The sequence below is a fragment of the Equus przewalskii genome, chromosome 5 (assembly GCF_037783145.1).
Source record: "Equus przewalskii isolate Varuska chromosome 5, EquPr2, whole genome shotgun sequence".
In the NCBI taxonomy this organism is placed as follows: domain Eukaryota; kingdom Metazoa; phylum Chordata; class Mammalia; order Perissodactyla; family Equidae; genus Equus; species Equus przewalskii.
Window position 1 is genome coordinate 52,737,976 of NC_091835.1, and position 27,692 is coordinate 52,765,667.

The 27,692-nt window shown below is 43.0% G+C and overlaps 1 protein-coding gene and 1 long non-coding RNA gene across 3 annotated transcripts in view; one reads left to right on the top strand and one right to left on the bottom strand.

Annotated features, from left to right (window-relative positions):
• Window positions 1–3,079: 3,079 nt before the first annotated feature.
• BHLHE41 (basic helix-loop-helix family member e41) lies at window positions 3,080–8,684 on the bottom strand. Of its 2 annotated transcripts, XM_070620851.1 has the most exons (6): window positions 8,242–8,580; window positions 7,448–8,148; window positions 7,245–7,308; window positions 6,808–6,915; window positions 6,370–6,481; window positions 3,080–5,903 (listed from the first exon to the last, which is right to left on the bottom strand). In XM_070620851.1, exons 2-6 carry the CDS (start codon window positions 7,834–7,836, stop codon window positions 4,816–4,818), a joined length of 1,761 nt encoding a protein of 586 aa, XP_070476952.1. In that variant the 5' UTR covers window positions 7,837–8,148; window positions 8,242–8,580; the 3' UTR covers window positions 3,080–4,815. The 2 variants fall into 2 exon arrangements, with proteins under 2 accessions (XP_070476952.1, XP_070476951.1); XM_070620850.1 differs by having other exon boundaries at window positions 7,448–8,684.
• The window catches only part of LOC139083533 (uncharacterized), a 73,184-nt gene continuing 50,256 nt past the window's right edge, over window positions 4,765–27,692 (top strand). Inside the window, exon 1 of the long non-coding RNA XR_011540336.1 lies at window positions 4,765–4,902. This is a non-coding gene — a long non-coding RNA (uncharacterized lncRNA). The remainder of the gene's footprint in view (window positions 4,903–27,692) is intronic.

The following is a 27,692-nucleotide window of genomic DNA, read 5'->3' on the forward strand; positions in this document are numbered from 1 at the left end:
ATGAAAATTTCTTTATTTTGTGGTTAGCTGTGGAATAAAACCATTAGTGAGCTGCTTTTTTATGTAATAAAATGATCAAAAATATATAAAGTATTTGAAGGCTTTTGCATTAAGTGTTCTGAGAGGGAACATTGCTGAGCATGTCAAAGTTAAAAGAAATGAGGAAAAAAGGTTGGAAGGAGAAATGTGTCACTGTAGAAACATTCTACAAGCTCATACAATTTAGAGAAGTACCCTTCAGGTACTGTTAAAGCCTATTTATTCTAATTTTAGACACATTTCAAATGGGTGTGGTTTTGGTTAAAATGGTTGCACAGGCCATAGTAAGTCAGAGTAGCAAATTAGATAAAAGTTGGAGGCAAGCACTCTGACACATCAAGAAGTGACAGCTGGCAGCCGGACCATGAGTAAAGAGACTGAAAAATCTAATAAAAGCAGATATAAGAACTCAAAAAGAATTTAGTGCAGGTGCCAATATTCCCAGATGACAGGCATAGTGCAAGAGTGATGTTTATAATGATGACCCTGAATTATTGAGAAAGGTTAACTACAGATCAGGTATTTTTTTCTAAGACGTGCAAGACTCTTTAGAGGACCTGTATAACATATTTTAGTAAGCTTTTCCACTAAAATAATTTAAGAAAGAAAAAAAAAGAGAAACAATGTTGGCACTTGAACATAAAAGTTTCACTGTTCTGAACCATTGTTACATGGAGCACGTTAATTCCCTGAGGCCAGATGAACTGGGCATCACTGAATTCGGAATTTTAAAATATCAACTTTTAGAAAGGTATAGTTTTACATTTGTCTGGAATTTTCAATATGGAATCACTGAACAAGTACAAGAAACCCAATTTTAAGACAAATGTCCAACTCCTTTCTAGGAGCATATTTTTAAACTACATGTTGCACATGTTTTTTAGTATAAATCCCATCTTAATCACAGAAAATATGTGATAATTTTCCATGTCAATCGTCTATTAAACTCTGTGAAAAACTGGAACTTACATTGAACTTTAGCATGCACTGTATATCCATTTTGAATTTATTTAAAACAACACCGAACAATGAGGGGCCCTAAATATATTGATCTGAGGGTCCAACAGATTAAGAATTTTTGTTTAATGAAAAACATCAGATTGCTATCTGAAGTAAAATACTGTGATCACAATAGTACAACTAGCTTTTGGCATTAGGATGGCCTTCATTCATTCATGAGGGCTCTGTTGATTTCTTTCTAAAGTAAAAGGCCCTAGTCTGTTTGCCCAGCCATGTCTTCCTAGGTCTCATTTGGCAATCGCCTTCCATGGCGAGGTTCCTGACCTGTGACATAGTTAGGAAGAGCCTAAGGCTTCTTTTACATACTTTTGAACAAATCTCAGGTGATGGGCAATAACCAAAGTTATGACCTAGACGGCCAGCAACAGAGAACCAAATGAAAAATAGTTTTCATAATGATAGGAACTAAAATGCCAGTGATACTTTTCAATAGCTATGAAAATGTAGTTTCTAGTGCCTTACAAATGTGCTTAGCTCTTTGGGAAGAAAAGGCCATTTATCAATTCAACATAAAGTTTGCTGAAAAATATGTGAATGTAAAATTAATTGGTATACTGCTATATGTATAAAGGTATTATGACTCAAGATTCATATTTGTCTTCAATTGAAAAATCACATACACTGTGAAGCAGTTTGGCTAAAATTTCACCACTGCAGGTATAAAACCCTCCTTAGTGAATTATGACTCCAGTCTTTTAATTCATTAAAATAAATCAATGACCAAAATAACATTTTTCAGATGCCATATAGACAACATTATTTTGCAATTCTGTCCTAACTTTATCTTATTACCATGTTAGAATATAGGCATTTGGACTAAATAACCAACCTATAAAATCTGGTCCAACCCTAAGGTTTCCCATTTTATTATACCAAAGTTATACAAATGCTAAAACATTTTATTATCCTCCAATTTACTTGGAATCTTTTTGTTTATGAAACATATTAATACAATATGGCATTAAAATGTAGCTCAAAATATTTAAAACACTATTTTTCCCATTATTCTGGTCTACACAGATAGAATATTTTTCTAAACGTCAATAAATTGCAATGCTCAAAAACCCTATGTGGTTTTCCAGCATTAATTGTTATTTCCTTTGTTCCTGTGGTTTATTCATGATGTTTCATGAATGCTACCCAATCAAATTCAGTCTATTTGGTTCGAGATGCTGCCGTGGGAAGAAGTTCACTGACTGGGGGATAAGATAGATCTGGCCTCTAGTGCTGGCTCCAGGTAGCTGTGCGACCTTTGAAATATATTTGCTATCTCTGGGCTTCGTTTCCCTCCTATTATCAAGTGCAGGGACCTGGACAAGCTGATCTCTGAGGTTCCTTCCAGCTCCACTTTCTGAGACTTGTAGTTTGATTGCCATAAAGTCAGCAGAGGGAGCACTTTTTCTACATCTCATAAATTTTGACTATTATTTCAACACCTTTCAAAAATCAAGGGGTTTGTAAAGAACATTATTGAAACTAACAAATTGACAATCCTTCACATAGTTTGTATCAAATCACAGATTTGATTATAAATTTGAGAAAAGTCTAGAAATTATTTCTGTTTCTTGAATTCCATGATAAAGTCCCACAAAAGAATTATTTTATAAAGGTTAAGGAGCTAAACTAAACTGATCAATTAAGCACCCCCAAGTGGTACTATATTTTATAGGGGACCCAGAGAAAGAGAAACACCAGACCACACTACAGTGGCTATGTGGTGTCAAAGATGAAAAGTGAAAAATTCATCAATCTTAAAAATATTAGCGAATTGCGTCTAACATAAACCACACAAGTGATTGGTAGGTTTTTCTTTTACACTTTTCACTAAAATAAGTTGGGAACAAGCAGGTAGAGACAGCCAGAGCCCGGAGACTTGCAAAACACTGGAAACGTGTGATATTAAGCCAATGACAAATAAAGTTGTATTCTGAGAACCTAAGTGACTTTCATCCCTATATTCACAGATACCCTAAAACTAATCGAGCATCCATTATCTTTTTAATTATTAGACAGTCTCATATCGTATATTAAAGTTTTTATTCCTTAGTAAGAATTTTAAAATCACAAAAGTGTGGCAATATTTAAGTAATAGAACTTACGGAGTGCTGAAAATACTAGAATATAAAGATAATTTCTAGTTTATCTTCACATACTAAACTTTTCTAAACCAGGTGGTTTCTTGCAGACAGTATTTATTTATTTTTTTTAATAATTTAAGACAGCATAAGCTTGTACCAAGCATAAGCATTGTAACAAAAGTGCAACTTTTCAGCAAATCCTCCCCAAAAGATATTTTAACTCAAAATATCATTAGCACATATTTTCTCCCTACAAAAATAGCAATGTCAGACATCATTAATTGGATGTATTAACAACTATGTACATAAGAGCCACCTTGTAGGCTAAGAATTTAACGTTGTTTAAACACAGCGTTTGAGGCAAACAGTAGCAACAGCAGCAGCAAATGCACCAAACTGACTAAAAGACCCAGATATTTTCTTCACTCATAGTCAGACTGTTGTGTCTCACCCCTTACATAACATTCAAGTGAGATTCCTCACAGTGCTACCTTGGCAACAAACTAAAAATATCTAGACAAGGTCTTGGTTTAAGCCTTATTAAAAAAGCTTTCTTTGTGATTATCTGGTATCTGGTTTGGTCTCCAGAAAATACATAGACTTGGAGATCGGAAGGCCTCCCAGGGCTTCATTCCACATCTTTACAGCATTTCTAATCAAAACTGACCAGTTTAATGCTTTCCTCCGCTTTTGTGATCTAACAGAATATAGGATAAATCAGTTTGGACTTGTTTTCTTTCTTTGCTTTTAAGTTCAGTGCACATTCTTTTTTTTTTTTTACAGCAAGATTATAAAAACTTAGGATCATGATGGATTAAATAATGCCAGGGTGGGAATAGATGCACTTGATATATATATATTCATATACATATATATGAAATTAAAATGGGTCAATTGATTCACGGTCAATTTCTCAATAAAGTGCTAGCAAATGGACTAAGAATGATTCTGGCCTTCCTCACCCATCTCCTTCCCTGACTTAGTTCGGACGATGGCACAACTCCGTGTCTCTTTAAACAAGTTCAAGTTACTAAGGGATACCATTCAAACCACTTCAGAATACGTGGCAACGCAAGCGACTGCATCCTCACCTCTTCCTCTTTGAAAAACATATGCCTTTTAAAAAGCTGAACATTATAAAATACTGAAGAGTAAATTCAATTCTAAAGGAGCCTCATTCTGTTTGTGGAAAGCCTCCTGAAGCAGGCAGGACCGCACTGAAACACAGATAACAAACAGCTACCTGCTGTTCGATGTCAACTCCTCAGCCACCTGTCCCCCTGCCCTGGTTCAATGCCCTCAGCCACAGAACAGACCATTCTTACTTCCTCGAGAATTAGCTTCTATATTTTAAAAGATAGTGGAACGTGGCCTAAAGAAAGGCAAAACTTATTTGGGGGAGTTCTTTAAAGAAAAAAGAATCAGTATCTATCGCAGAGGTTCTTTTACAGCTGGTGGGAGAAGAAAGGGTGTGTGGAGGGTGGGGTGGTGAGGGATGAGCAAAACAGGAACTCCAAATGTACACAAAACACCTGTGTTTTTCTTTTTTTTTTAAAAAAAAAAAGCCTGTCGTGCATCTATTACACTTCCTCCCTTAAAAACGTTAAGGGTGTTTTAACTTATTAATATTATTATTCCGCGTGTACCCTCGTCCTTTCGAAGAAAGGGGTGCAAGGATTCAGGGGGTCTCCTTTCCTGGCTGCGAGGGATCTTCCTGAGCAGAGCTCTCCGGATTCCCGGGCTCACGAGGGCCGGCAAAAGGCAGGTGGGTGCGGCCGTGCGGGTGCGGGGGGTGCAGCGCCCCAGGGGGCGCCACCTCGTGTGGCAGGAGGGTCGCGGCGGCGGCGGCGCTCGCTTTCTCGGGCGGGGGCGACAATACCGAGGACAAGCAGGGGAAGGCGGCGGCCGCGGCGGCGGCAGCGGCGGCCGCGGCAGCGGCGGCCGGGGCGGGGATGCCAGGGTAGAGCAGCGGGAACGGGGCGGCGGCCGCCGCCGGGTACAGGTACTTCTCCAGGCCGCTCTTGTCCAGGAAGGGCTGCACGTAGGCGGCGGCCGCCGACGGCGAGAGGAAGTAGAAGGGCAAGCAGAACGGGGCGGCGGCGGCCGCGGGCTGCGCAAAGGGCGCGCCCCCGCCTCCGCCGAACGCCACCAGGGAGCTGAGCAGGGCGGCGTCGGGTCGCAGCAGCGCGGCCGCGGCTGCCGGGTCGGGCCCCAGAAGCGCGGCTGCTGCCGCCGCCGCGCCGCCCCCCGGGCCGCCGCGGGAATCCAGCTTCATCCTTTTGGGCGCCGGCGAGTCTTCCCCGGGGGGCTCCTGCTTGATGGTGATGCGGCTCGCCCCCGCGCCTTTGCTCTTCTCACGGTCCGGCCGGGCCTCGGCCTCGCCACCGTAGCCGCTGTCGGTGTCCGTGTCGTTCTCGGCGGCGAGCTCGGCGCTGGGCTGAGTCCGCTGGATGACCGGCACGCAGTGGGCGAGGGGCTCCAGCTTCTGGCCCGCGCGCTCCAGGCAGGGGGCGGCCGCGGGGGCGGCGGCCGAGGGCGCGCCGGTGCTTTTGCTCAGAGGGACCTGTTGAGTCAACAGCTGGGGAGTGGGCAAGAACTGGGTGGCCACGGCGTGCAAGTGGTTGATCAGCTGGACACACCGCGGCTCCCTGGGCGTCCAGCTCTCAAACCGGGAGAGGTATTGCAAGACTTCTTTGGCGCATGTTTGAAATCCCGAGTGGAACGCATCCAAGTCGGACTGAATGGGCGATTTCAGAGATCGCTCCCCTAGGATGAGGAAGGGGATGGGGGTGGGGACAGAGGAATGGAGGCAAGAAGAAAAATACCGACGTTAAAACATCTGCTTATCACGTGGGCCCTGCATTGACTAAAGTGATCTCGGTTTTTCCTCTGTATTCGAGTGATATAATCCACCGGTTGCCGCGGGGGGTGGGAGAAGTGGGAAGCGGGGGTGGGGGGCGCTCTACTCCCAGCTGAAAAACCAAAGTGGAGAGGGCGCAACCGCCACTTTAAATAAAAATCTGATTCCTCTGAGTTCTGCTGAAAGCCTCTAGGATGCTGCGGGAAATGGGCACTTTCCAATGAAGGGAAAGTATAAGCAATTTAACAAATGAGAGGGAGCCCGTGGCCCACGGCAGGAGGTGGGGGTGGGGGAAGAGAAGAGTCCTAACACTGCTCCTCTGTGGGCTGCCCGGCTTCATCAGGGTGGGTTGGCCTCCCTGAACTGACTTACCATTCTGTAAAGCAATTATCTTCTGATGCTGCTGCTCGGTTAAGGCTGTTAAAGCTTTTAAGTGTTTCAAAGTTAATTCCAAGACTACGGCTTTCTCCAGATGCCCCAGAGTCTGCAGTGGTGCAAAAGAGAAGGGGGCACTTGGTTACTTAAAAACACACCTTTGGCTTGATTGGCTCTCCATTCAGCACAGCAACTTAAGCAAACACTTTGAAAGAAGTACTATTCCTATACTTCTTGAGCTTTCCACAAGACAGGTTAGAAATGATTTCTTGGCTTCAGTTGTGAGCACCTACTCTTGAGTTTGTAGGAAACTCTACACTATAGCACAAGTTGTATCGCATCTGATATTTACATTTATTCTGATATCTCCGGGAGGAGTACTAGGCTATTAACACACCCATGGAGAGCAGCAAAGAATGAAAATGTGCATCTTACTGTCAACTTCAGATGTTCAGGCAGTAAATCTTTCAGCTGAGCAATACATTCATTAATTCGGTCTCTTCTTTTCTTTTCTATTAATCTGTGCGGTAATTTGTAGGTATCCTTAATGTATGGGAGTCATGGAAGAGAGAAAACAATAAGCTAAACATTCATTTACTGGATATAACAATATCCACCCCCCCCCCCGCAACCATACTATGTGATAAACTATGCCCAAGAAACCTCTTTCCTCTGCACTATTCTGAAATGCAATCTAAATTCAGGTATGATTTTTAATCTCCCCCTGAGAGTATCCAGCAAACGACTTAAAATTCACAGTTGGGGAAGCTCAAGGGCTGGAATATATTTGAGGGCAGAGCTTCGCTGTGAAATCACTGGCCCTAATTAACTATCCAGGCAGGTTAGGAGGAACATCGGAAACTTACACTTACCTTGCTGTCGTCTCGCTTCATGCTCCTTTTGGGTTTACACATATATAAAGAAGAATAGTCCAGTCTGCAAAACAGAAATCAGCATCAGGCACCCATTCGGGGAGGTGCTCTACCCTCGCCCGCTCCATACCACTTTCTGGAGAAGAAAAAAAAAAATCAAACTGAAGCCTACACAGATATTCGCAAGGGTGCCTGCACCTTACCCTATAAAATCTCTATGTTCCAGTAACTGTCTCTCTTGCAAATGAGGAATTCCTTCGTCCATGTTCAACCGCTGTCCGTTTCCTCTGTTTCGATTTTTGGGGTTCTGTTCTATAATCTGTGGGACGGTAGCTTTTGGAGATCTTGGGGGGATCTGTGCGTCTCCAGTCTCTCTCTCTCTCTCTCTCCAGTGCAGTGTTGAAAGTGTGAAGCAGTTGGTCCCCCCCTCCCACCGCGCTCGCCCTCTCGCACACACACGCACACACACGCACGCACACTCGCGCCGGCCCCACTGCGCTGGTAGTTTGCTCTCACTCCGGGCAGTGTTTGGCCACAGGGCACGCGCGTCGCCGGCCAGACCAGCACCCAGCTCACGTGCGGAACGTACCATCCGCGGTCCAGCCCGGAGGGGGGCGGGGGAGGAGGGGCCGGGCCGGGAGGGGGCGTTGGAAGAAGGCTGCGAGGGAAGGCGAACGGCGGGAGGGGGCGGGGACACCTGATCAGGGCCACCGGAAAGGAAAAACAACTTCAGCCAAGCTATTCATCTTCCCAAAGGCGATGCAGTCAGCTGAGGGAGGGGGAGGGGGCGCAGGGGGTGCGGGGCAGCCAGGGCTTCCTCGGCTCCGAAATGCGACTCCCTCAGTTTGTCCGTCATTACGGTGCAGGAACGTGAACGTGGCTTTTTGCTTTTCCACCGACTGTACTGTTGGTTTGGACCAGAAAAAGGAAAAAGAAAGAGAATTCGCGGTGGGTAAACTTCGGTCCCGAAGGAAAATTTGGAGACTTGTTTGCTCACCGCTCAATGGCCTGGGGGGACCCCCCTTGGCCCCGGTTGGAGGTCGCCTCCAAAAGGGGCAACTTGAAATCTGTTTCCTGAAGGATTTAAGATAAATGAAAATGTAGTCAGTGGGTCAGAATGTCGCAATCCAAGTCTCTTTCGGCGACACGGTGTCCCTGGGCCACCCAAACTTCCCGCAGCAGCCGGAATTGCGGTGCCACTAATCACAGCAGCAGATGACGACGTTTGGGGCCTCTGGTGCTCCCGGAGGAACGCGGCGGGGAGGGAGGGGGAGACGGGGGGGTGGCACGAGAGGGGCTACCGCGGAAAGGCAATGCAGCACTATCACTCGCCCGCGAAACTCCGCCGCCCCTCCACGCCTCGGGTGGCGCTGCGTGCTTTCCCCGCCCCCCACTCCTCGTGCGATAAGCGACACTAGGAGTGTGCAGAGCCCACGTTTACTACCGCTGGCACCTCCAAAGCCTCCCTCCTTAATCCTGTCTCAAACGGGTACCAGCACAGGGCCAGCAACGTGATCCGACCTGCGGCTGCTGCCACATCACTGCGCGGGGAGCCCGTGCGCGCGTGCGCGCGCTCTCCCTGCAGCCGCGGCGCCGGGCGCGGGGAAGCACAGACCAGCACGAGCCGGGCTACCTTTCCCCAGAGCCACCCCGGAGCATGACTCACTGCTAGTGAGAGTTACCGGGAGGTGCCCAGAGATGCGCACAGCCCATGCCGCCCGGCGCAGCGGGCGGCTGCGGCCTTGGAGGCCAGGGGAAAGCATGTCCTGAGGGACTCCCAGGTCTCTGGCCCCGCTGCCGCTACTCTGGTCTGCCGGGGGTGGGATGGAGAGAATATATATTAATTTCTTTATATATCGGTAGACAGATATAAAAACCAAAGATCTTTCCTTCCTGCACCAAGAGTAAGATTTACATTCTCCTGGGTGATCCCCGAACCAGTCACGATCGCCACTGGCACGTGGACCAAGGGAAGAAGTACCCCGAATGCACACGCACCGGGGCGCGGCTGGGACTGGGGCCGTCGCTACGTGTCCCCCAGCCCGCCCCGCCAAGCGCGGGTTCCGGGGACGGATCTGGGTCGCGGGAAGCGGCGGCTGGGAGGAGGTCACGTGTCTGCAGGAGTCGCGACTCCTCCCCGCCCCCAGGAGCCGCCCGGACAGCGGCCGCGCCGCGCGCTGCTGCAGTCTCCAGAGTCCCGGGCGGAGACGCGCGCCGCGTCTGGCTTCGTGACTCCGGCGGCGGCCCAAGCTCACCCCGGCGTGAGCAGAGGCTCAAAGTCCGTCCGCTTTGTCTGTTTCGAGGGCCCTTTAAGGTCTCTCGACTGCCTCGAATAGGGGGACGTGTTTTGCACCAAACAGGCGATTTAATAATGATAAATACGTAAAAAGTATTTTTAAAACATAGATTTTATTTTAAACCTAATTCCAACCTTCGTCTTGTTTCCAAGTGATTGGGTGATTAATTCCCTTTGGTGGGGAGGGCAATTTGGTGTCCTAACAGCGGCATATCCCTGAAGTAATGTATCATTTTGTCTTCCTGTTCTAAATTGACCCCCCCCCCCGAAAAAAAAAATTTAAAAAGCAGGGGAGGGGAATGCCGTTAAGGTGAATAATCAAAAAATAAAATACCAGCTCCCCTTATAGCTTTCTGAATGGTTGGAGAAGAAAGAGTGTGTAAATATTTGCTCCAGAGCTAAATTTTCACTTGAAAAGGATGGCTGGAGTAGTTAGAGAAAATGACATGAAGACTAGATAACTGCATCTTGGCCTTGTCGGTAGAGCAGACAAGACACAAGGCAGACCTCTGATCAGGGCAGACCTTAGGGACTAAGCCTGGAGCAGACTCTAAAGCCAGTTAAATTAGGAGGAATAGGGAAAGCAGCCCAGTGGATCATGGGTGTGTTAATTTTGGATGTAAACTTCCCATAATTTAAAGACATAGAAGCCTGTTGCTGTAAATGAAGTCTTTTGTGTTAGCAGTTTTGTCTTCTCTGCTCACATCCCTTCTGTACCAAGTTTCCCTACTTCTGTATACAACGTTTTGTTTTCTCTCCACTGCTCTCTTTTTCTGATACACAGCTCAAGCTGTAAATGGAGTCTTTTCTAATGTTTGGTTTCCTATGTTATTCTCAGTCCTCCTTTTCTTCTGTCTTTCCTTTTCATGGCTGCCTTTTATTCATTTCCCTTTTTCTGTTCTTTCCCATCTGTTTTTATTCTTCCTAGCTTTCCCCCCATTAAATGTCTGCTTTTGCTTTTTCCCTGTAGTTTGTTCTTTCTCTTACTTTTTGTCTTTTTTTCTTTAGTCTTTCACCTTGATGTCCCATCTTACTTATCTGCTTCTCTTAAACTTGAGTCCTACTCCCGTTCTTTCTTAAACTCTTGCCTCTGGAATATGGGCATAGTTTAATGCTTCCAAATGTCCCTTTGCTGCAAGGAGGGTATAACAGTAGCTAACAACTATATAGCATCTACAATTAAAGGATCAGACACGATTCTAAGAGCTTTTCATGTGTTAACTTATTAATCCTTTCCACAACCTTGTAAGTAGATACTATTATTGTCTCCATTCTACAGATGAGAAAATAGATGGATGGGGATATTACAAAAATGTGTTCTTAGTCCCAGAGGCAGGATTAAAGCCCAGACATTGAGCTCCACAGTCTGTGCTCTTAACCATCACCCCTTGATGTGAACAGTGAGGGCCCAGGTCTAAATGTTAAATAGCTGTTTAAGAGTTTTTTGGGTTTTGTTTTTTTTTTTACCAGTGTGAGTGTGCACATTTGGTGTGTGTGTGTGTGCATGTGTGTATGTGTGCATGCGCACGAATGTGTGTGGGCAGTGTTGGAAGAGAGATGGGAAGGGAACGATGTTAGCACAGGAGCTAAGAAAAAAGTATAGAGAAAGAAAAAAGTATAAGAAAAAGAAGGATGGCAGTCTTTTGTCAGTGAGTGATTCAGTTGGCACCTACCTCCAAATTTATTAAATCGAAATATCCTAATTAATTGTTATAATTTCATACAGAGGGACGCATGGAAGTACAGTTTAGAGGAGGCTAATGGTGACCAGCTGTTCACCATTTCCATGGAGCAAACCAAGCCAAACTCTAATATGAAAGCTTCAGGTTAGTAATGGGGAGTTCACCTGTGGTGAGGTTAGAAAGGGAAAAAAAATTCCCCTAACAAAGGAACAGAAGACTAGAATGCCCTCTTTGGGTATGTTTAAAAATAGGTTGAGTCTTATCTTTTTAGGAAGGTTTAATGCTGTCCTGCTGAAAGCCAAGGAGATACAAGATGAGCTCAAAGCCCCTTTGAGCCTATAATTAAAGAATTTTATGATGCCTTGCTTTCAATTAAAGATGCCCATCTTTCTCCTTTTAATAGGTGAGGAGGAAGCTGCTTCCACGGCTTTTCTTTGGTTGACTAGGGAAATCACTACCTATAGAGACTCTAATGAAAGGGAACGCTTATCCCAGGTCTCACCCCCACAACCCCCCACCCCTGCCTCAGGATTCTAAGCCCTACACTCATTATTTTTACCTTATGACTTTGGAAGTTCTTATCATGTTTGCTTGCAAAGTCTTGGATTTCCAACAGAAACAGAACTCTCCTGAGAGGATTAAACTTTCCATAGAGAAGAGAGGCTTTCTGCATCTTTAGGGTCCTGCAAGCCCTGTCGCTGTCCTGGAGAGGAGATGAGGGTGTTTTGGGACCCTGGATCTGCTTCAAACTAACTGTCCGTCTCTAACGATCTTGAAGGCCCCAGATCTGCCCAGGATAGAGCCTCCTGCCTGTCCTGCTGTGAAAATGCCCCATCAGGTGGGCAGATGCCTTTCTTAATCACCTCTGTTTTGGATGGTGGACAAGAATTTCTAGTCATTCTACATCACTTTACATCAAAAAGGGGAGTGTACCCCATTAAGCAGAGTTCATAAAAATCTAAAGGACAAAGCTTAGGGTTGATGCTAAATTTAATGTGGGGGCGGTGGGGGACCAAAGTGGGATGATAGATGGGGGATGTGTGAAGCCCCTTGGTGTCCCTTCTCTGGGCACACACATTGCTCTTAGGGAGAAAGGTTAGTGTTGTCAGGCAGACCACAGAAAGAAGCCACCTCATTGAAGGATCTTAGGAGGGAGGGACACCCCACTGCTACTCTCCAGAAGCCAAATATGACTTTAAAATATTGATAATGCGGGGCCAGCCTGGTGGCGCAGTGGTTAAGTTCACGCATTCCGCTTAAGTGGCCCGGGGTTTGCTGGTTCGGATCCTGGGTGTGGACCTACGCATGGCTTATCAAGCCATGCTGTGGCAGGCATCCCACATATAAAATAGAGGACGATGGGTACAGATGTTAGCTCAGGGCCAATCTTCCTCAGCAAAAAGAGGAGGATTGGCGATAGATGTTAGCTCAGGGCTAATCTTCCTCAAAAAACACACACAAAAGACGAAAAGATTGATAATGCTATTTGCTGAAGGTACCAGATTTAAAATGCCAGAATAGAAAGTTGGGTTTTCCAGTTGCATACTCAGCGAATTAACAGGAACAGAGCTGGTGTCCCTATTTAATTTGTGAAAGAACTTAAGTCTTTGTGTAGAATACCAATTAGTGTGTCTTTGTGGTTGTAAACATGCACGTGAATCACATTTTATATTTCTGAGACACCACTCAAGAAGTTTATACACTTATTAGTCTTTGCATAGCACCAAGGAGCAGGTAATATTAAGTATCAGAAATGAATTTTATTACTGTTGAAATCATTTGTGTTTTTGTACTTATGTGATTATCATAAACACTCGTGCAAGTGGTCCCAAATTTAACATATGCTCAGTGTTCCTGGGGTTTTTACATAGAAGAGACAACTAGAAGAGAGCCAAGTCTAAGAACACCACAGGGGATCCCCCTGGTATTTATCTCACCTGCCCATTATGGGCATGGATGGTCCTTGAATCAGTTTTCAGATGGTGTCCCCCCAGTGCAGAGAGCTATTTATAGCAGAGTCTGTTGCTTTATGAAAGCAACAAAAAGAATAGCTAAGGAGAATTTAAGGCTACCCTTAGAATTAGAATGTGGTAGAAATTCTGGAATTAGAATCTATTGGTATAAATTTTATTCAATAGTTAACTTAAAGCAAGAATTCATATAAAATTACCGAAAAAAGTAATATGGTTCTGACAGTAATTTAGAATCTTGAGTCACAAGGAAGCTGATGGAAATCTAGGCTAGGTGTGAGTTTTCAGTTAAGAATTTGAGCCAAAATAACAGCAGCTTAAACAAATTAGGATGTCTTTTTTGGTCACATGAAAGCAGTCTGGAGGAAGGGAGTCCCGAGGTAATGTGAAGCAGTAATAGTGCCATCAGTGTCCTAGACTTCTCCATTTTTGCTCCACTCTCCACCAGCTTCCATCCATCCTCAAGATTGCCTCATCGTTATAAGATGGCTGCTGGAGCTCCTGTAGGGAAGGATAAAAGCGTGCCTACGAGCTGAGCAAGTCTCCTTTCAAGAGCTTTTCTTGTAAGCTCCACATTATGACTGCTGCTTACCCTTTATAATCCAATCCTATTAGAAGGAGGCTAGAAGTATAGAACCCCAACAGCGCGGGCGTTCTTTAGGAAAGAGGGAACGGAGAATGGATATTGGGTTGGCACTAGCTGTCTCTGTGGTGGTCCAACTAAAGGAAATGGCTTGTTCAGGCCCTCTTCTTTTTTTCATCAGTGAGTCTTTTTTTCTCTACTATGCCATATGTGTTGGCAGTGTCATTTTATTGTATGAGGTTATTTAATACTAATTTCAGAAAATATTCAGTCTTTCCATCTGTAGTTGCACACACTTAACTAACTCCTTAAGCACAGGGTCTTTAACATCTGTATTTTTAAGTCCTAATAATTGTAGAAATCTGCTTAGGGAGTGTAACAGGCTTTGCTCTTCTTCCTGTAGAAGGCAAGTTGCAGCTGCATGTATTCTGGGAAGTGATTGTCTTCCCTTTTTTGTAGTGGCATCTGTCCTCTGGTTGTTCTGTCTCTGTAGCTATGCCTTCTGTCCTTGGCGTTTGAATTGAAGAGAGCAACTTCCAGCAGAAATGCACTCTCTGATAGTTCCCACCTGAGTGTAGCTATGGTTATGCTCTTCAGCTACTTCTAGCTGTATTGCTGGGGGATACAATAGCTTTAGGGGCAGAAGATTAGGAGAAGAGCTTTGTGACTGAGTTGAGTTCTGGAGCAGAGGAGGGAGGAGAGAAGAAGTAGGTAAGTGCAGTAGAATGGGAGCAGTGGGCCAGTCTCTAAGGCTGGAATCTTGGGAGGTGAACTCTGGAAGAGAATGCATCTTTGGAGCACTTTATTGTGGGCACATATTAAGGCAGGTGTCTTACAAACATTATTTAGTTCTCTGCGTTCTTTCAACTAGGCACCACAAACTCCACTTAACATGGACAAACTCAGGTTCAGAGACTGTAGGCACCTTGTCTTTGCCGTGTAGTAAATAGCAAAGCTAGGCAGTAGGGAACCTAAGGCCTGAGGTGTGCTCCTGGGTGTTGTCACTGGCAGGAGTCTAGGGTTGTAACAGTCACCTTCTCTCCTCAGCCCTCGAGGGCATCCCCATTCCAAGCCTTTCACCTCCCTTGAGAAAGCTCCTACTCCAGGTTATGGGAGCCATCACCAGAGGCTGTTTAGATGATTGTTGAGAGATGAGGAGGAAGATGGGAGAGGGGGTCATTCTTGGTCCCATTCTAGGTGTGGAGTGGTGTTCCTGACATATGAGTTGGAATTCTGGGTATATTTCCCCACAAGTGGACACTGGATAAAGTTTGTGATATGCCCACTGGATAAAGGTACCCAATGTCTTGGAAACTGCTATTCAATCCTCTTCTATTAAATGAATATTTACTGTGCTTGTAGATGCTATGCACTGTGATGGGCATTAGGGATTCAGTATTGAACCTTGTCTTACAATTTAGTAGATCATAAGTTCTCAAAAAGGAGAGATCACTAAGAAATCTGAGTAGTTATCCTAAAGACATTTCATGTTCCAAAGGCAGTACTCAGACACCGCCTCCTCAGTGCATTTGAGATACGCTTATAGCTATGCCTCTCTAGTAATACACTTTGGAAATCATTCCAGAAAGTGTAGTCAGTGACTCAGTCTATGGGTAAGCCTTGTCCTCTTGTAATCAAAACCTCCCTGAATGAAAAGATGGGCAAGGAAAATGCTGTCTGCCCTGCTCCCATCAGCTGTCTAGACCATCATTACCTTCCCCCATTTTGCCCTAACTGCCTGATGCTGGTGGGAATGCCCCTTCAACACCCACCCCTCTAAACCTATACAGCTTTACTTTATATGTTCTTGATCTGCTCTGTCTCTGATTCTGCCATCTCCTGTGACACATATCATGATCTCTTCTCGTGGCTTAGTGTTTGAACTTTCTCTCTTTGGTATTTGACTCTAAACTTTATCCTGTGGATTATAAATTGGTTTGCCTCCTTGGTGCTCCACATCCTCTGTTGTCTCTAGTAAGAAGCTCCTGCTCCATCCCAGGCCCTCTGCCCTCACCCTGACCCCAGCTGCTTGGTCGTTGCCCTAGCAGGTTTCTTTTATGGGGAGATTTGATCAGAGTTTGGCTTAACCAATTTCCTCTGCTCCAGAGCAGACTGGAGCAGTTTTGAAAAAGATGATAACTCATTACAATGGCCCATAAACTCCAGGGTGTAGATTTTCACATCCTGCAAAAGGGCATATCTTCCTCACCATCATACTGTTGACTTCCTTAGTTCTTCTTTGGCCTCAGCCCTTCAGTCCAGTAAGGGGCCTGGCAAGGCTGGCAATGTGGGGCAGCCTGATGTCCACATCCCTTCCAGCTACATGGACCAGATGGCAAATTTAGCAAGATAGCCTGACCTTAAAACAGAACACTTGGTGGTCATTCTTGATCCCTTCATCTTTCTCACTGCCCCCATCCAATTAACAACAATGTCCTGTAGATTTCACTTCTTAAATATACATTAAATTCGTCCTCTTTTTTTTCCATCCTCACTGCCTACACTCTAGATCAAGCCCTCATATTTTCTCACCCCAACTACTGCAAGAACTTCTTACCTGCCTTTAACAGTTGAGTTCTAGTAAGGAAAACTGAAACCACTCTAGATATTTCAAGTAGGAGGGATTAAACAGAGGGAATTAGAAGTATACATGACCTTTGGATATATAAGCTGGGGTAATCAAGGTTGGGAAAAACCGTTGCTGACTTTCAGGAAATCTTGACAGTCAGAAGTTTCAGGGAAACCTGGAGGCCATTGAGCTCAGCTGCCTGCCTTGCTGAAGAGGCTGACTTGCAGGAGCTTCCCTGGAGGCCACTGTAAGCCTCACCTCTGCATACAGCTGCTGCTGCCACTGGAGAAATATGGTGTGTCTCTTCCACTTTCCACATCTTGTACAAGGGCTTCTCATTGGCACAATCTCAACTAGAACCCTGTGGGCAAGGGAGAGTGGAAAACGTCGTTCCCAAACTTCTCACTGGTGATGAAAGCCCAGTGCAGAAGGCAGTGGAGCTGGGGCTGAGTTGACAACAGATATCTCACACCCCATAACCACTGGGTATCCCTACCTTCTCCCTCCACCACGCCGAATTCAATCCTGTATTTTGATCAGAGCAGTCTTTCTATCCATGTCATTCCTTTGATCAAAACTCTTTATTTCCCATTTCCATCAAGGTTAAAATAAAAATGAAAACTCTTCCGTGTCCTGGAAGACACTGTGATTTAGCCCCTGCCTACATCTTCAGTCTCATCTCTCATTTCTCTTCATCTCTTTCTATACTCCAGCATACAAGCTTTCTTTCAATTTTTTTTTTTTTTTTTAGTGTACCTGCTCTTTCAGGTCCTTCATTAATGCTGTCCCAACTGATTGGAATGCTTTTCCGCATTTCCCTGGCTCCCTTCAACTCTCTTCCTCCTGCTCATCCTTCAGGTGTCATCTGAAACATCGCTTTCTCCAGGGAGCTTTGTCTGAGTTCTTAGACCATGTTCGTCCCCTTCTCTAAGTTCCTTTGTACTTTGTAATTCTCTTTCATAACACATAGACTGTTTGAAAGATTCACAAGACTTTTCAATGTCTGAATTCCCCTAGTTGGTAAGCCCCATGAGGACAGACACCTGAATGGTTTATAGCTGTATCCCCGGTGCCCAGGACAGTGTTGAGCACAGAACAGACACTCAACTGTTTTTTCTAAATGACTCCTGGAGATGCCCCACCAAATCATCTATGAACTGAAACCGTGTTCTAGGAAGAGGCTTGAAGGACAAGTCATAACCCAGCCACATAGCATTTGAAGGGTCCTCATACCTGCTGGAGATGGGGAATATAATGTTGGATCCTACCTTCCCATCCTCCTGCTAGGACTTCTGTATGTTGGTGCAGTGTGTATGGGCAAGAGCACCCTCACTGCACTTGGGGTCCTGCATATTTGTTTCTTGGCCTCACCGGGCGTGTGAAGATTAGGAAGTAGGTAGCATGAAGGATCGTAAAGTGCTCCTGATATAGCAGGAAACTCAGGAGCCTGGCAAGGTCTTTAGTGAAGTGGTGGGTAGTTCTATTGGGAAATAGGTCCTGTGCCTCTGAAATTGCTGTTAGTCACTGTGCCAGGATGGACATGTTCTGTGCCCAGAAGGGAGGAGACTCTGCCAGTGTGCTCCCTAACAGTCTTGGTAAATTGGTGTTTCTCGCTCACAGAAATTGTACTTCCTTTCACAGTGCGCATGAGCAAGACAGAGAGACTTTAGGGGCTGGAGCTAGTCCAGCTAAGTTCCACAGGTGCTCTAGAGACCCCTGGTTGGTTGGGGACATCCAGGACCTGGCTCTCAGAGGCCAGAAGTGGGGATGGGGTACAGAGTTTGGCGTGGCAAGCTGTGTTTACAGGTCTGCTGGGCTGAGTGGATCCCAGGAGGGGGTCCTGGGGCAATGCCAAAGAGCTTGGTTACCAGGAGTGCAGAAAGAAACAAGAACTGTGCCAGGGTGTAGGAGGCTAGCCTCAGACTGTGGAACAAAGTCAGAGGGTTGAGAGCCAACGAAGCCAGTCCATCAGAATGCCAAACTGGTAGGCACAGAGGAGACAAGAAGTAAGGGGTCAGTACAGACAAAAGAGAGCTGGAACAAGACGTGGGAGGCAGGAACCGGGTCTGGATGAGATGCTGCTGATCGGGGGAGTTCTCCTTGGGGTGGCCAGTCATGCTCCCGATAGGCTGGAAATAGGGACAGGACCACTTTGACCCTCATTCCCAAACCACCTTTGCATTTACTCCTGGCTCTTATACTTGCAAAAACACAGAGTTCCCGTTTCCCTAATTAAGTATTCAGACAGGCAGCGTTGATTTTCCTGACCATGAGGTTGCAAAATAAGACTACACTTAATGAACACAGCCCCGGTGGTAGCAAGCCGTCAGCAGGCCTGGGTCTGAGTTCACACCTGCTCAACAGTCTTGCATTGTCAGTGGTGATCCAGTGGATAAAATTCTGAATCTACTGTGATTTTGGATAGCTATGCTAATGATTTTTCTAGAACCTGTGTTTTTTATTATATTTTAGAAATTCTGCTTCAGTCGTACTAAAGGTAATAAAATAGACACATCAGTATTTCTGGCCTGTTTCTTAGTATTTCCTGTTCTTGCTTATGGTGGCAGAGCAATATGGGCTCTGGCTTTAAGATCAAGAAGACCTGGGTTCAAATGCAGTTTTCTGGGGCCAGCTCTGTGGCCAAGTGGTTAAGTTCATGCGCTCCGCTTCAACAGCCCAGAGTTTTGCTGGTTCGGATCCTGGGCCCGGACATGGCACCACTCATCAGGCCACGCTGAGGCGGCGTCCCATGTAGCACAACCAGAGGGACCTACAACTAGAATATACAACTATGTAATGGGGGGCTTTGGGGAGAAGAAGAAAAGATTGGTAACAGATGTTGGCTAGGTTCCAAAAAAAAAAATTGCAGTGTTCTCCTGCCTAGCTGTGTGCCCTTGGGCAGGTTTCTCAAATGTAACACAGAGATAGCAGTGCCTACTGTTGGCTGGTTGTTGTGCAGGTTGGCGATAATGTATGAAAACCTGCACCATAGTAGCTGAGTAGTAAACGGTAGCTATTATTTTCCTTATTTGAGTTGTTTGGTTAAAATTATGGTATCGTAGAATATGGTTTGAAAATAATTCATAGATGAAGTAACATATTTGAAGTTCAAGAGGTAAACCTATTGCTTTCAACTATTCTTTTCTTTACTAATAAGTGAACAATAACAAAATAGAGAACCAGACCTGTCAATGTGATTTTCCATTAATGAGATACAATTTTAGTGCATGTTAGAAATGGGCAATATACTGGCCACAACCTTATGATTTTAAGCCATACTCTTCAGACAGTTCTTCTGAGAGGTCACACAGTTCCATATTTGTACGTGAATGGGGGGAAATGCTGTGAGCCCATGCTTTGTCACAAGTTAAAGCCTTGTTCAGGTCTTAAAGAAATGACATGGCTGAATTAAGTTTCCAATTTTGCTAGCTGGCCACTGACTTCTTTCTTCTTTATGTCGTTTATCCTAATAATAATAGCAAGCACTTTTATAGCAGTTACTCTGTGCCGCACTCTGTTTCAGTGTTTTACTAATATTAATTCATTTAATCATTCAGCAATCCTTTGAGATAGGAACTGTGAGTATACCATTCAGAAAAGCAGGAAACTGAGGCCTAAGATGAAGTAATTTGTCCACATCGCCCAGCTAGTAAATGGCAGGGCCAGTATTCCAGGCAGCATTGTGACTGCAGAGTCAATGCCACAGCCTCTCATTTTACTGTCTCTCTGCACAGTGACCTCCTCAATATCGAGAGGTAAATTGAACATTTCTATTCACCATCTGTGATTTTTGTTTAGAGAAGAGAGGGCTCACGGTGCCAGAAGAAACATGGACTTTGGAGTCTGAAACTCTGAGCACAAGGTCAAGCTTTGCCACTACATGTTGGCCTGACTGTGAAAGGCAAGGTATTGCATTTGCAAACCTCAGCATCCCCACTCATAAAGTGAGGCTATTATATACCTGTTGGGAGGGTGACTAATATTATGTCTTTCGCATAGGAGATGCCCAATACTAAATATCTAAATACTATACATTGACTATATGAATATTTGAGTATGTTGAATATTGCATACTAAATATCTAAATCATATATGCAATTATTGATGGATTCTTTTCTCCTGAAAAATAAATTCTTGATTTCTTTTAACTTCTCAGCTTAAAAAAAAAATAGGGTAAAATTTGATCACTCAGTTAATAATTGTAGAGCATCTTCTATGTGGAAGGCGTTTTCTAGGTCAGTGCTGCCGGCAAATCCTTTAGTGATGATGGAAATGTTCTATGATCTGTGCTGTCCAATATGGTACCACAACTGCATGTGGTTGTTGAGCACTTGAAATGTGGTTAGTGGAACTAAGCTGATTTTTAAATTTTGTTTAATTTTAACTAATTTAAATTTAAAGAGTCACATGTGGTTAGTGGGTATCGTATTGCATAATGAAAGTATAGATGCTTTAATCAGGTCTAAATACTGGCTGATCAGCACACAATTCCTTTAAGAAAACCAAGTCAGTTTCCTAGCCTGTTCTTTTTCTAAGGTGTCTATGATGCTCAGCATCTGTGCGGGAAGGAAAAAATATGAATTATCAAGCATAAATTCAGGCAAATAAAGAGAAACTCAACCTCTCTACGTTTTATGATATTTGACAGATCCATTTTAATTTTACTGGAACCCAAATGACATAACTTATCAACATTTTAAAATACTGATCATGAGTTTGCTGTGAATATTTTAGTCATTTCCCATAAAGAGGCTGTAATATAATGATTTTTAATACTGCATATAATACCATATGTCTATTAGGTTTGGATGTAAGCAGTGGTGTTCTGGTAAATGTTTAACCTGTTCTCTGGGAAAAATGAGTGTGTGTGTGTGTGTGTAGTTTATTATACATTTTACTATTATAAAGGATGTGTAACAAAGCACACATTTACACATAAAAATAAAATATACATTAGTCCTGTAAATTCCGTATTGCCAGTTGATTCTCACTGAATGCTTTTATTGATTTTTGCCAGACTCTTTTATCCCTTGCCAACTTGTGTTGCAATTAATTCACAAGTGTAATTCCAACATGAATGTTGATATTTTTGTTTATGTTAATGAGTAAGGTGAAAGTGAAACAATGGAGACATTTGTTAGAGCCTCACTCATTCCTCAATGATATAAGCTACCTCTTTCCTAACCAGATAATCATTTTCACATATCAGAAACATATTTTTTCAATTTTTTGTCTTATTCACAATATAATGACTACTGATATGACACACTTTTAAGTCCAATCTGCATGATTAAAATTTTCTGTCACTTTCTTGAGTCTAACAATTGACAAAATAATGTATCAAGCGGTAACTTGTAGCATTTGCCAATTTCCACAGCATAAATACTCCCACCATGACCAATTTCAGCCTCCCAATGCAGCATCACTGAAAGTGGAGTTGGGAGGCTACAATAGACATAACCTCAAGACCACAGATAATAGTAAAATATAGTAAAATAATTAGAAAGTGATGAGTTTTGAGTATTTATTGCCTCTATTCTTAATATAATTTATTTAGTTATAAGTTTATATAACTTAATTTCTAATAATGGTTAGTTCCAGAATTAGTCCTGTGCTCATCAACAATTTGTTGAGGGACCACTCCGTGCCAGGACTAAGTGCCAGGAGTATAAATATGAATAAGGCCTGTCAGTGGCTCGTGGCTTGAATATCATCCTTATGCTGGTGACTCCCAAATTTGTGTTTCCACTTTTGTTTTCTACTGCAAGCTCCAGAATCAAAAATCCAGCTGCCTACTTGATGATTCCCCTTGGATATCTTATGGTTATCTTAAACTTGGCGTAATTATTCTAGTCTGATACATCTTAATGTGTGCCTTCTGCCTCAAATCCATCCACTCTTTCTCTATTCTTTGTAATTCTGTCATTGACACTAGAGTATACCAGTTGATTGAGTCCCAAATTTGGGACCCATTCCTGCTCCTTCTTTTTCATTACTTTCTACATCCAATCCATCAGTAAGTTCTGTTTCTTCTATACCAAAATATTTTCTGAATCTGGACAGTCTTCACCATTTCACTTTATCATTCTAGTCAAATCCACTGTCGCTCACTGGGACTAGGAAGAGACTCTTCTTTGGTTTCCTTGCCTCCACTTTTCCTTCATGTAGACCTTACACACAGTATCAAGGGTGAACTCTAAAAAATATATAACCCAACCCGTGTCACGCTTTTGCTTAAAATCTCTCCAGTGGTTATTTATTACAATTAGAATAAAGTCCAAATTTCTTTCCATATCTGTGGTAGGCAGAATAATGGGCCCCCAAAAATCTCCATGTCCTAACCCCTGGAACCTGTGAATGAATATTTCCTTCCATGGCAAAAGGAATTTTGCAGCTTGAATTAAGGACCATAATTAAGGAATTAAGGACCGTGAGATGGGGAGATTATTCAAGTGGGGCAATGTAATCACAAGGGTCCTTAAAAGTGGAAGAAGGAGGTGGAAGAGAGTCAGAGGGAGATGTAACTACGGAATAGTCAGGGAGATGCAACATTGCTGCTTTTGAAGATGGAGGAAGTGGGACAAGAACCAAGGAATATAAACAGCTTTCAGAAGCTGGAAGGCAAGGGAATGGATTCTTCTCTAGAGCCTCCAGAAAGGGATGCTGCCCTGCCAACACCTTGATTTTAGCCTAGGGAGACCCATGTCAGACTTCTAACTTCCAGAACCGGAAGATACATTTGTGTTGTTTAAGCTGCTAAATTTGTTACAGCAGCAATAGGAAACTAATATGATAGCCTACAGGACCCTACAAGATCTGCTTCCTGTCAGTCTCTGTGATCTCATCTCCTGTCATTCTCGCCACTTGTTCACTGTGCTCTAGCCATCTGTGCTTTCATTTTGACTGCATAACAAGATGGATCCTTTCTTAGGGTTTTTGTACCACCTGCTCCTACGCCTACAATTTTCTTCCCCAGATCTTCACATAGCTGGCTATCCATCATCTGGATTTCCAAAACTTCCTCAAAAAGGCACCATACCCTAGTCACATTTTTTAGTCTCATTGACATGCGTCAGTACTAATGTGCCCTTTAATCCGTTTCACCCTCTCCCAACCCCCTTCCCCTCTGGTAATCACTAATCTGTTCTCCTTATCTATGTGTTTGTTGTTATTGTTGTTTCATCCTCCACATGTGAGTGAAATCATATGGTATTTGGCTTTCTCCATCTGACTTATTTCGCCTAGCATAATACTCTCAAGGTCCATCCATGTTGTTGCAAATGGAAAGATTTCATCTTTTTTTTTTGATAGATGAGTAGTATTCTGTTGTATATTTATATACACTGCATCTTCTTTATCCGCTCATCCACTGATAGGCACTAAGATTGTTTCCAAGTTTTGGCTATTGTGAATAATTCTGTAATGAACATAGGGGTGCAAATATCTTTTCAAATTAGTGTTTTCATGTTCTTTGGGTAAATAGCCAGAAGTAGAAAAGCTGGATCATATCTTAGTTCTATTCTCAATTTTTTGAGGAATATTCATACTGTTTTCCATAGTGGCTGCACCAGTTTGCATTCCCCCCAGCAGTGTATGAGGGTTCCCTTTTCTCCACATCCTCTCCAACACTTGTTATTTCTTGTCATTTCAATAATAGCCATTCTGATGGGCATGAGGTGATATCTCAGTGTAGTTTTAATTTGCATTTCCCTAATAATTAGTGATGTTGAATATCTTTTCATGTGCCTTTGTTGACCATTTGTATATCTTCTGTGGAAAAATGTCTGTCCAGATCCTCTGCCCATTTTTTAATTGGGTAGTTTGTTTTTTTGTTGTTGAGTTGTATGAGTCTTTTATATATTTTGGAAATTAACCCCTAGTTGGATACATGATTTGCAAATATCTTCTCTCAATTAGTAGGTTGTCTTTTCATTTTGTTGGTGGTTTCCTTTGCTGTGCAGAAGCTTTTTAGTTTGGTGTAGTCCCATTTGTTTATTTTTTCTTTTGTTTTGCTTGCCCAAGGAGACATGATATTCAAACAGATACTGCTGAGACTGATGTCAAAGAGCATATTGCTTGTGTTTTCTTCTAGGAGTTTTATAGTTTCAGATCTTACATTCAAGTCTTTAAACTATTTTGAGTTAATTTTGTGTATGGTGTCAAATAATGGTCTACTTTAATTCTCTGTCCCTTAGTCACTTTTTAATCTGTTTTATTCTCTGAATACCTTTTATCAGGGTCTAAAATTGTCTTAATAATTTGTTTATTGTCTTTTTACCCCTCTACCAGAAAGGCACCATTAAAATATAAACTTCATGAAGTCAGGGACCTACTGTATTATGTTCACCCATTAAGCACTCAATGAATATTTGTTGAAAAAATGAATGAAAACATGGTGACTTGCCTCAGGATGTGTACATTTTGTTGGAGAGAAGATGAATAAAGCAATGATTATAGAACAGTGTAATGAATGCTGTGAAAGGGGTTTATATGGAATATTGTGGGCACCCATAAGAAAAGCACTTCGGGAGCCTTCCAGAGGAATGTCGACTGGGAAGAATTTTGAAGAGAAAGTGGGAAAGTAAAAGCCAGATAAAGAGGAACAGGTGGATTTTCAGGCAGAGGATGTTGGAGGGGCAAGGGCACAAAAGTATGAAATAAAAAGGTGTTATGGGGACTGCAGGTGGTTTGGTTACCTGGGAGGCTAGAGAGAAAGGTGAGAAAATGCCTCATCACAGAGAACTTTGTATGACCTGCCAAGAGACTTTTAATTTGTCTAGGTGGCAATTAGGGGCCCTTGAAGGGCTATAAGCAGTATCAGTTTTGCATTGTGAAAAATTTATTCTGATGGTACTATTGAGAATAGATTGAAGAGGGAGCAGACACCTGTTGGGAAGAGACGGCCATTGTCAAGATAAAAGACCCTAGGGCAGTAACAGTGAAGATGGAGAATGATAGGGAGAGCTGAGAAATATTTTAGAGGTAGATTCTAAGGCATTGGGTGACCAATTTATTGTGTGGAGTGAGGGAGGAAAAGGACTAGGAATGACTCTCTGGGTTTTGGCTTGGGTGACTGGGCAGAGAGTGGTTCCACCAACGAGAATAAGGAACACAGGAGGAGGAGATGAGATAAATTTCACTGTGACATGTTTACAGTGCCATGAAGGTGGAGGAGATACCTCAGAGGCATTTAAATAATTGGATCTGAAGCTTGGGGGAAGGATCAAGGCTAGAGACTTAGAGTTGGGAGTCAGTGGCATATGTGATGTGAATGGTTGACATAGTTCCAAAGACGTAAAGATTAAAAGAAAAGTGGGTTGAGGGTGGAATCCTGTGAAGTACCAGTTTTTATGCATTGGATGGAAGGAGATTAGTCTAAGAATGGGACCAAGATGGAATAATCAGAGAGGGAAGAAAAGAACCAGGAATGTGCTCTCACGGCCAGAAATGCCTGGCTCCTTCTTCTGCACCTGTGATTTGGCACCCGTTTCAAATGTTGCCTCTTCCAGGTCCTCTCAAACGCATGCAATTGCTTTTCATTGAATCACTACCATATACCTTATTTGTGCCTATTTTATAGTCACTGTTACATTGTAATTTTTTTGTACTTTGGTCTAATTATCTCCCTCCTAGATTGTAAATTTCTTGAACACAGAGACTATGCCTTTAGTTAGTTTTCATGCTTTGTAGTTCTCAGAAGAATATTTTATACATACTGCCTTTATGACAAATGAATATGACCACTGAATGTAGCAAATGTTTTGGAAAGTAATATTTCTTCATATTTTAAAGAAAACAGTAATCATTTGAATAACCATAGGTGATATCAAACAGCTAAGCAAAATATTTCTTCGAGATGACAATAGTGTACTGTCTTGATACTCTTGATCATTATGAGTTCCTATGTAGTCATAATAGAGAATTATTATTTTGGGTTTTTTTTTGTAATTTATTCATTTTAACTCTCTCAGTATACATATCTTGTCTAATCAAACTCATTGTTTTTTCATTTGGTTGCCCAGAGAGCTTCAGCTTGCTATTTTTTTCAATTGAAGTATGACAGACATACAATCTTATACTAGTTTCACATGTACATCAAAAGTGATTCAACATTTATATATATTATGAAGTGAGCACCACGACAAGTCTAGTAACCACCTGTCACCATACAAAGTAATTACAATATTATTGACTATATTCCCTATCCTCTACATTACATCCCTGTGACTAATTTGTTTTACAACTGGAGGTTTGTACCTCTTAATCCCCTTAATAGAGAATTATTTATTGAATGCTTACTGTGTTACAGACATTCTGGCAAGTACTTTATACATATTATTTCATTTAATCTTCACAGTAACCTATGGGTTGGCATTATTATTATTCACATTTCACAAATGGAGGATGGGAATCTCAGAGAGGTTGAGTAACTTACCCAAGATCACACAGTGGATAAAGGGCTAAGATTGAAAGCTGGGCAGCCTGTCTCCAGAGCTCTGGTGCGTTTCAGGTGACATTGTAGGAAATCCTGAGCCAAGGCAAGTAGGGTGAAGGAGGGGGCACTTCAGAGACCTGCAAAAGGAGTTTGCTAATTTAATTGCTCATGATTCGGTGTGCATTTTGAATGGTTAGAAATAAATATTTGACATATTTGCATGTGAAACAAATAGTTGCATTTTTTTGATGTACCTTAAAACAAAGAGCTGATTTAAACAAATACTAGAATAAGACCAATTCATTCAGTAAGAGATTTAGAATGCAGCGCTTGGCCATGGTATACTATGGCACAAAAATCAAATACTGGCCTCTGTGATCTAGGGAGGAACAAGTCAATCTAATGGAATAAAAGATGCAAAAAGAGGTCTTAGTGCCCAAGTAGGTGGGCTTAAGAGCTATTGTTCCTGCAGCTCTCATAGCAATATCTGTTACCCCTGGATCTCTACCGTTTAACAACAGGTGGGGAATGGTCTTCGTTCCCACTGGCCTGTTAATATTATAACATATAAGGTATAAATTGGGTTTCTCCCTTAGACTCTTAGCCCCTCAAGAGCAGAGCTCAATTTTCCATTATTCTGTAGCAAAGACACAACGCGAGCAGGTAATGAATAGGCTACAACCTATAGCAGTTATTGCCACAGGAGGCAGATATAAGCCCTGGGCTGGTAGGGGCTTTGCTCTTTTATTTACCATGGACCTTCAAGACGGATCCTGAGCTCAGTAAATATTTGTGGAAAGAAGAGTTTTATAGAATGGAGCGATTGTCTGACAGGTGAAATGGATCATCTACTAAATCTTTCCATTTCTAAGGTCTGTGATTATGTTACTCATAGTCTAAATTCCTATTAAAA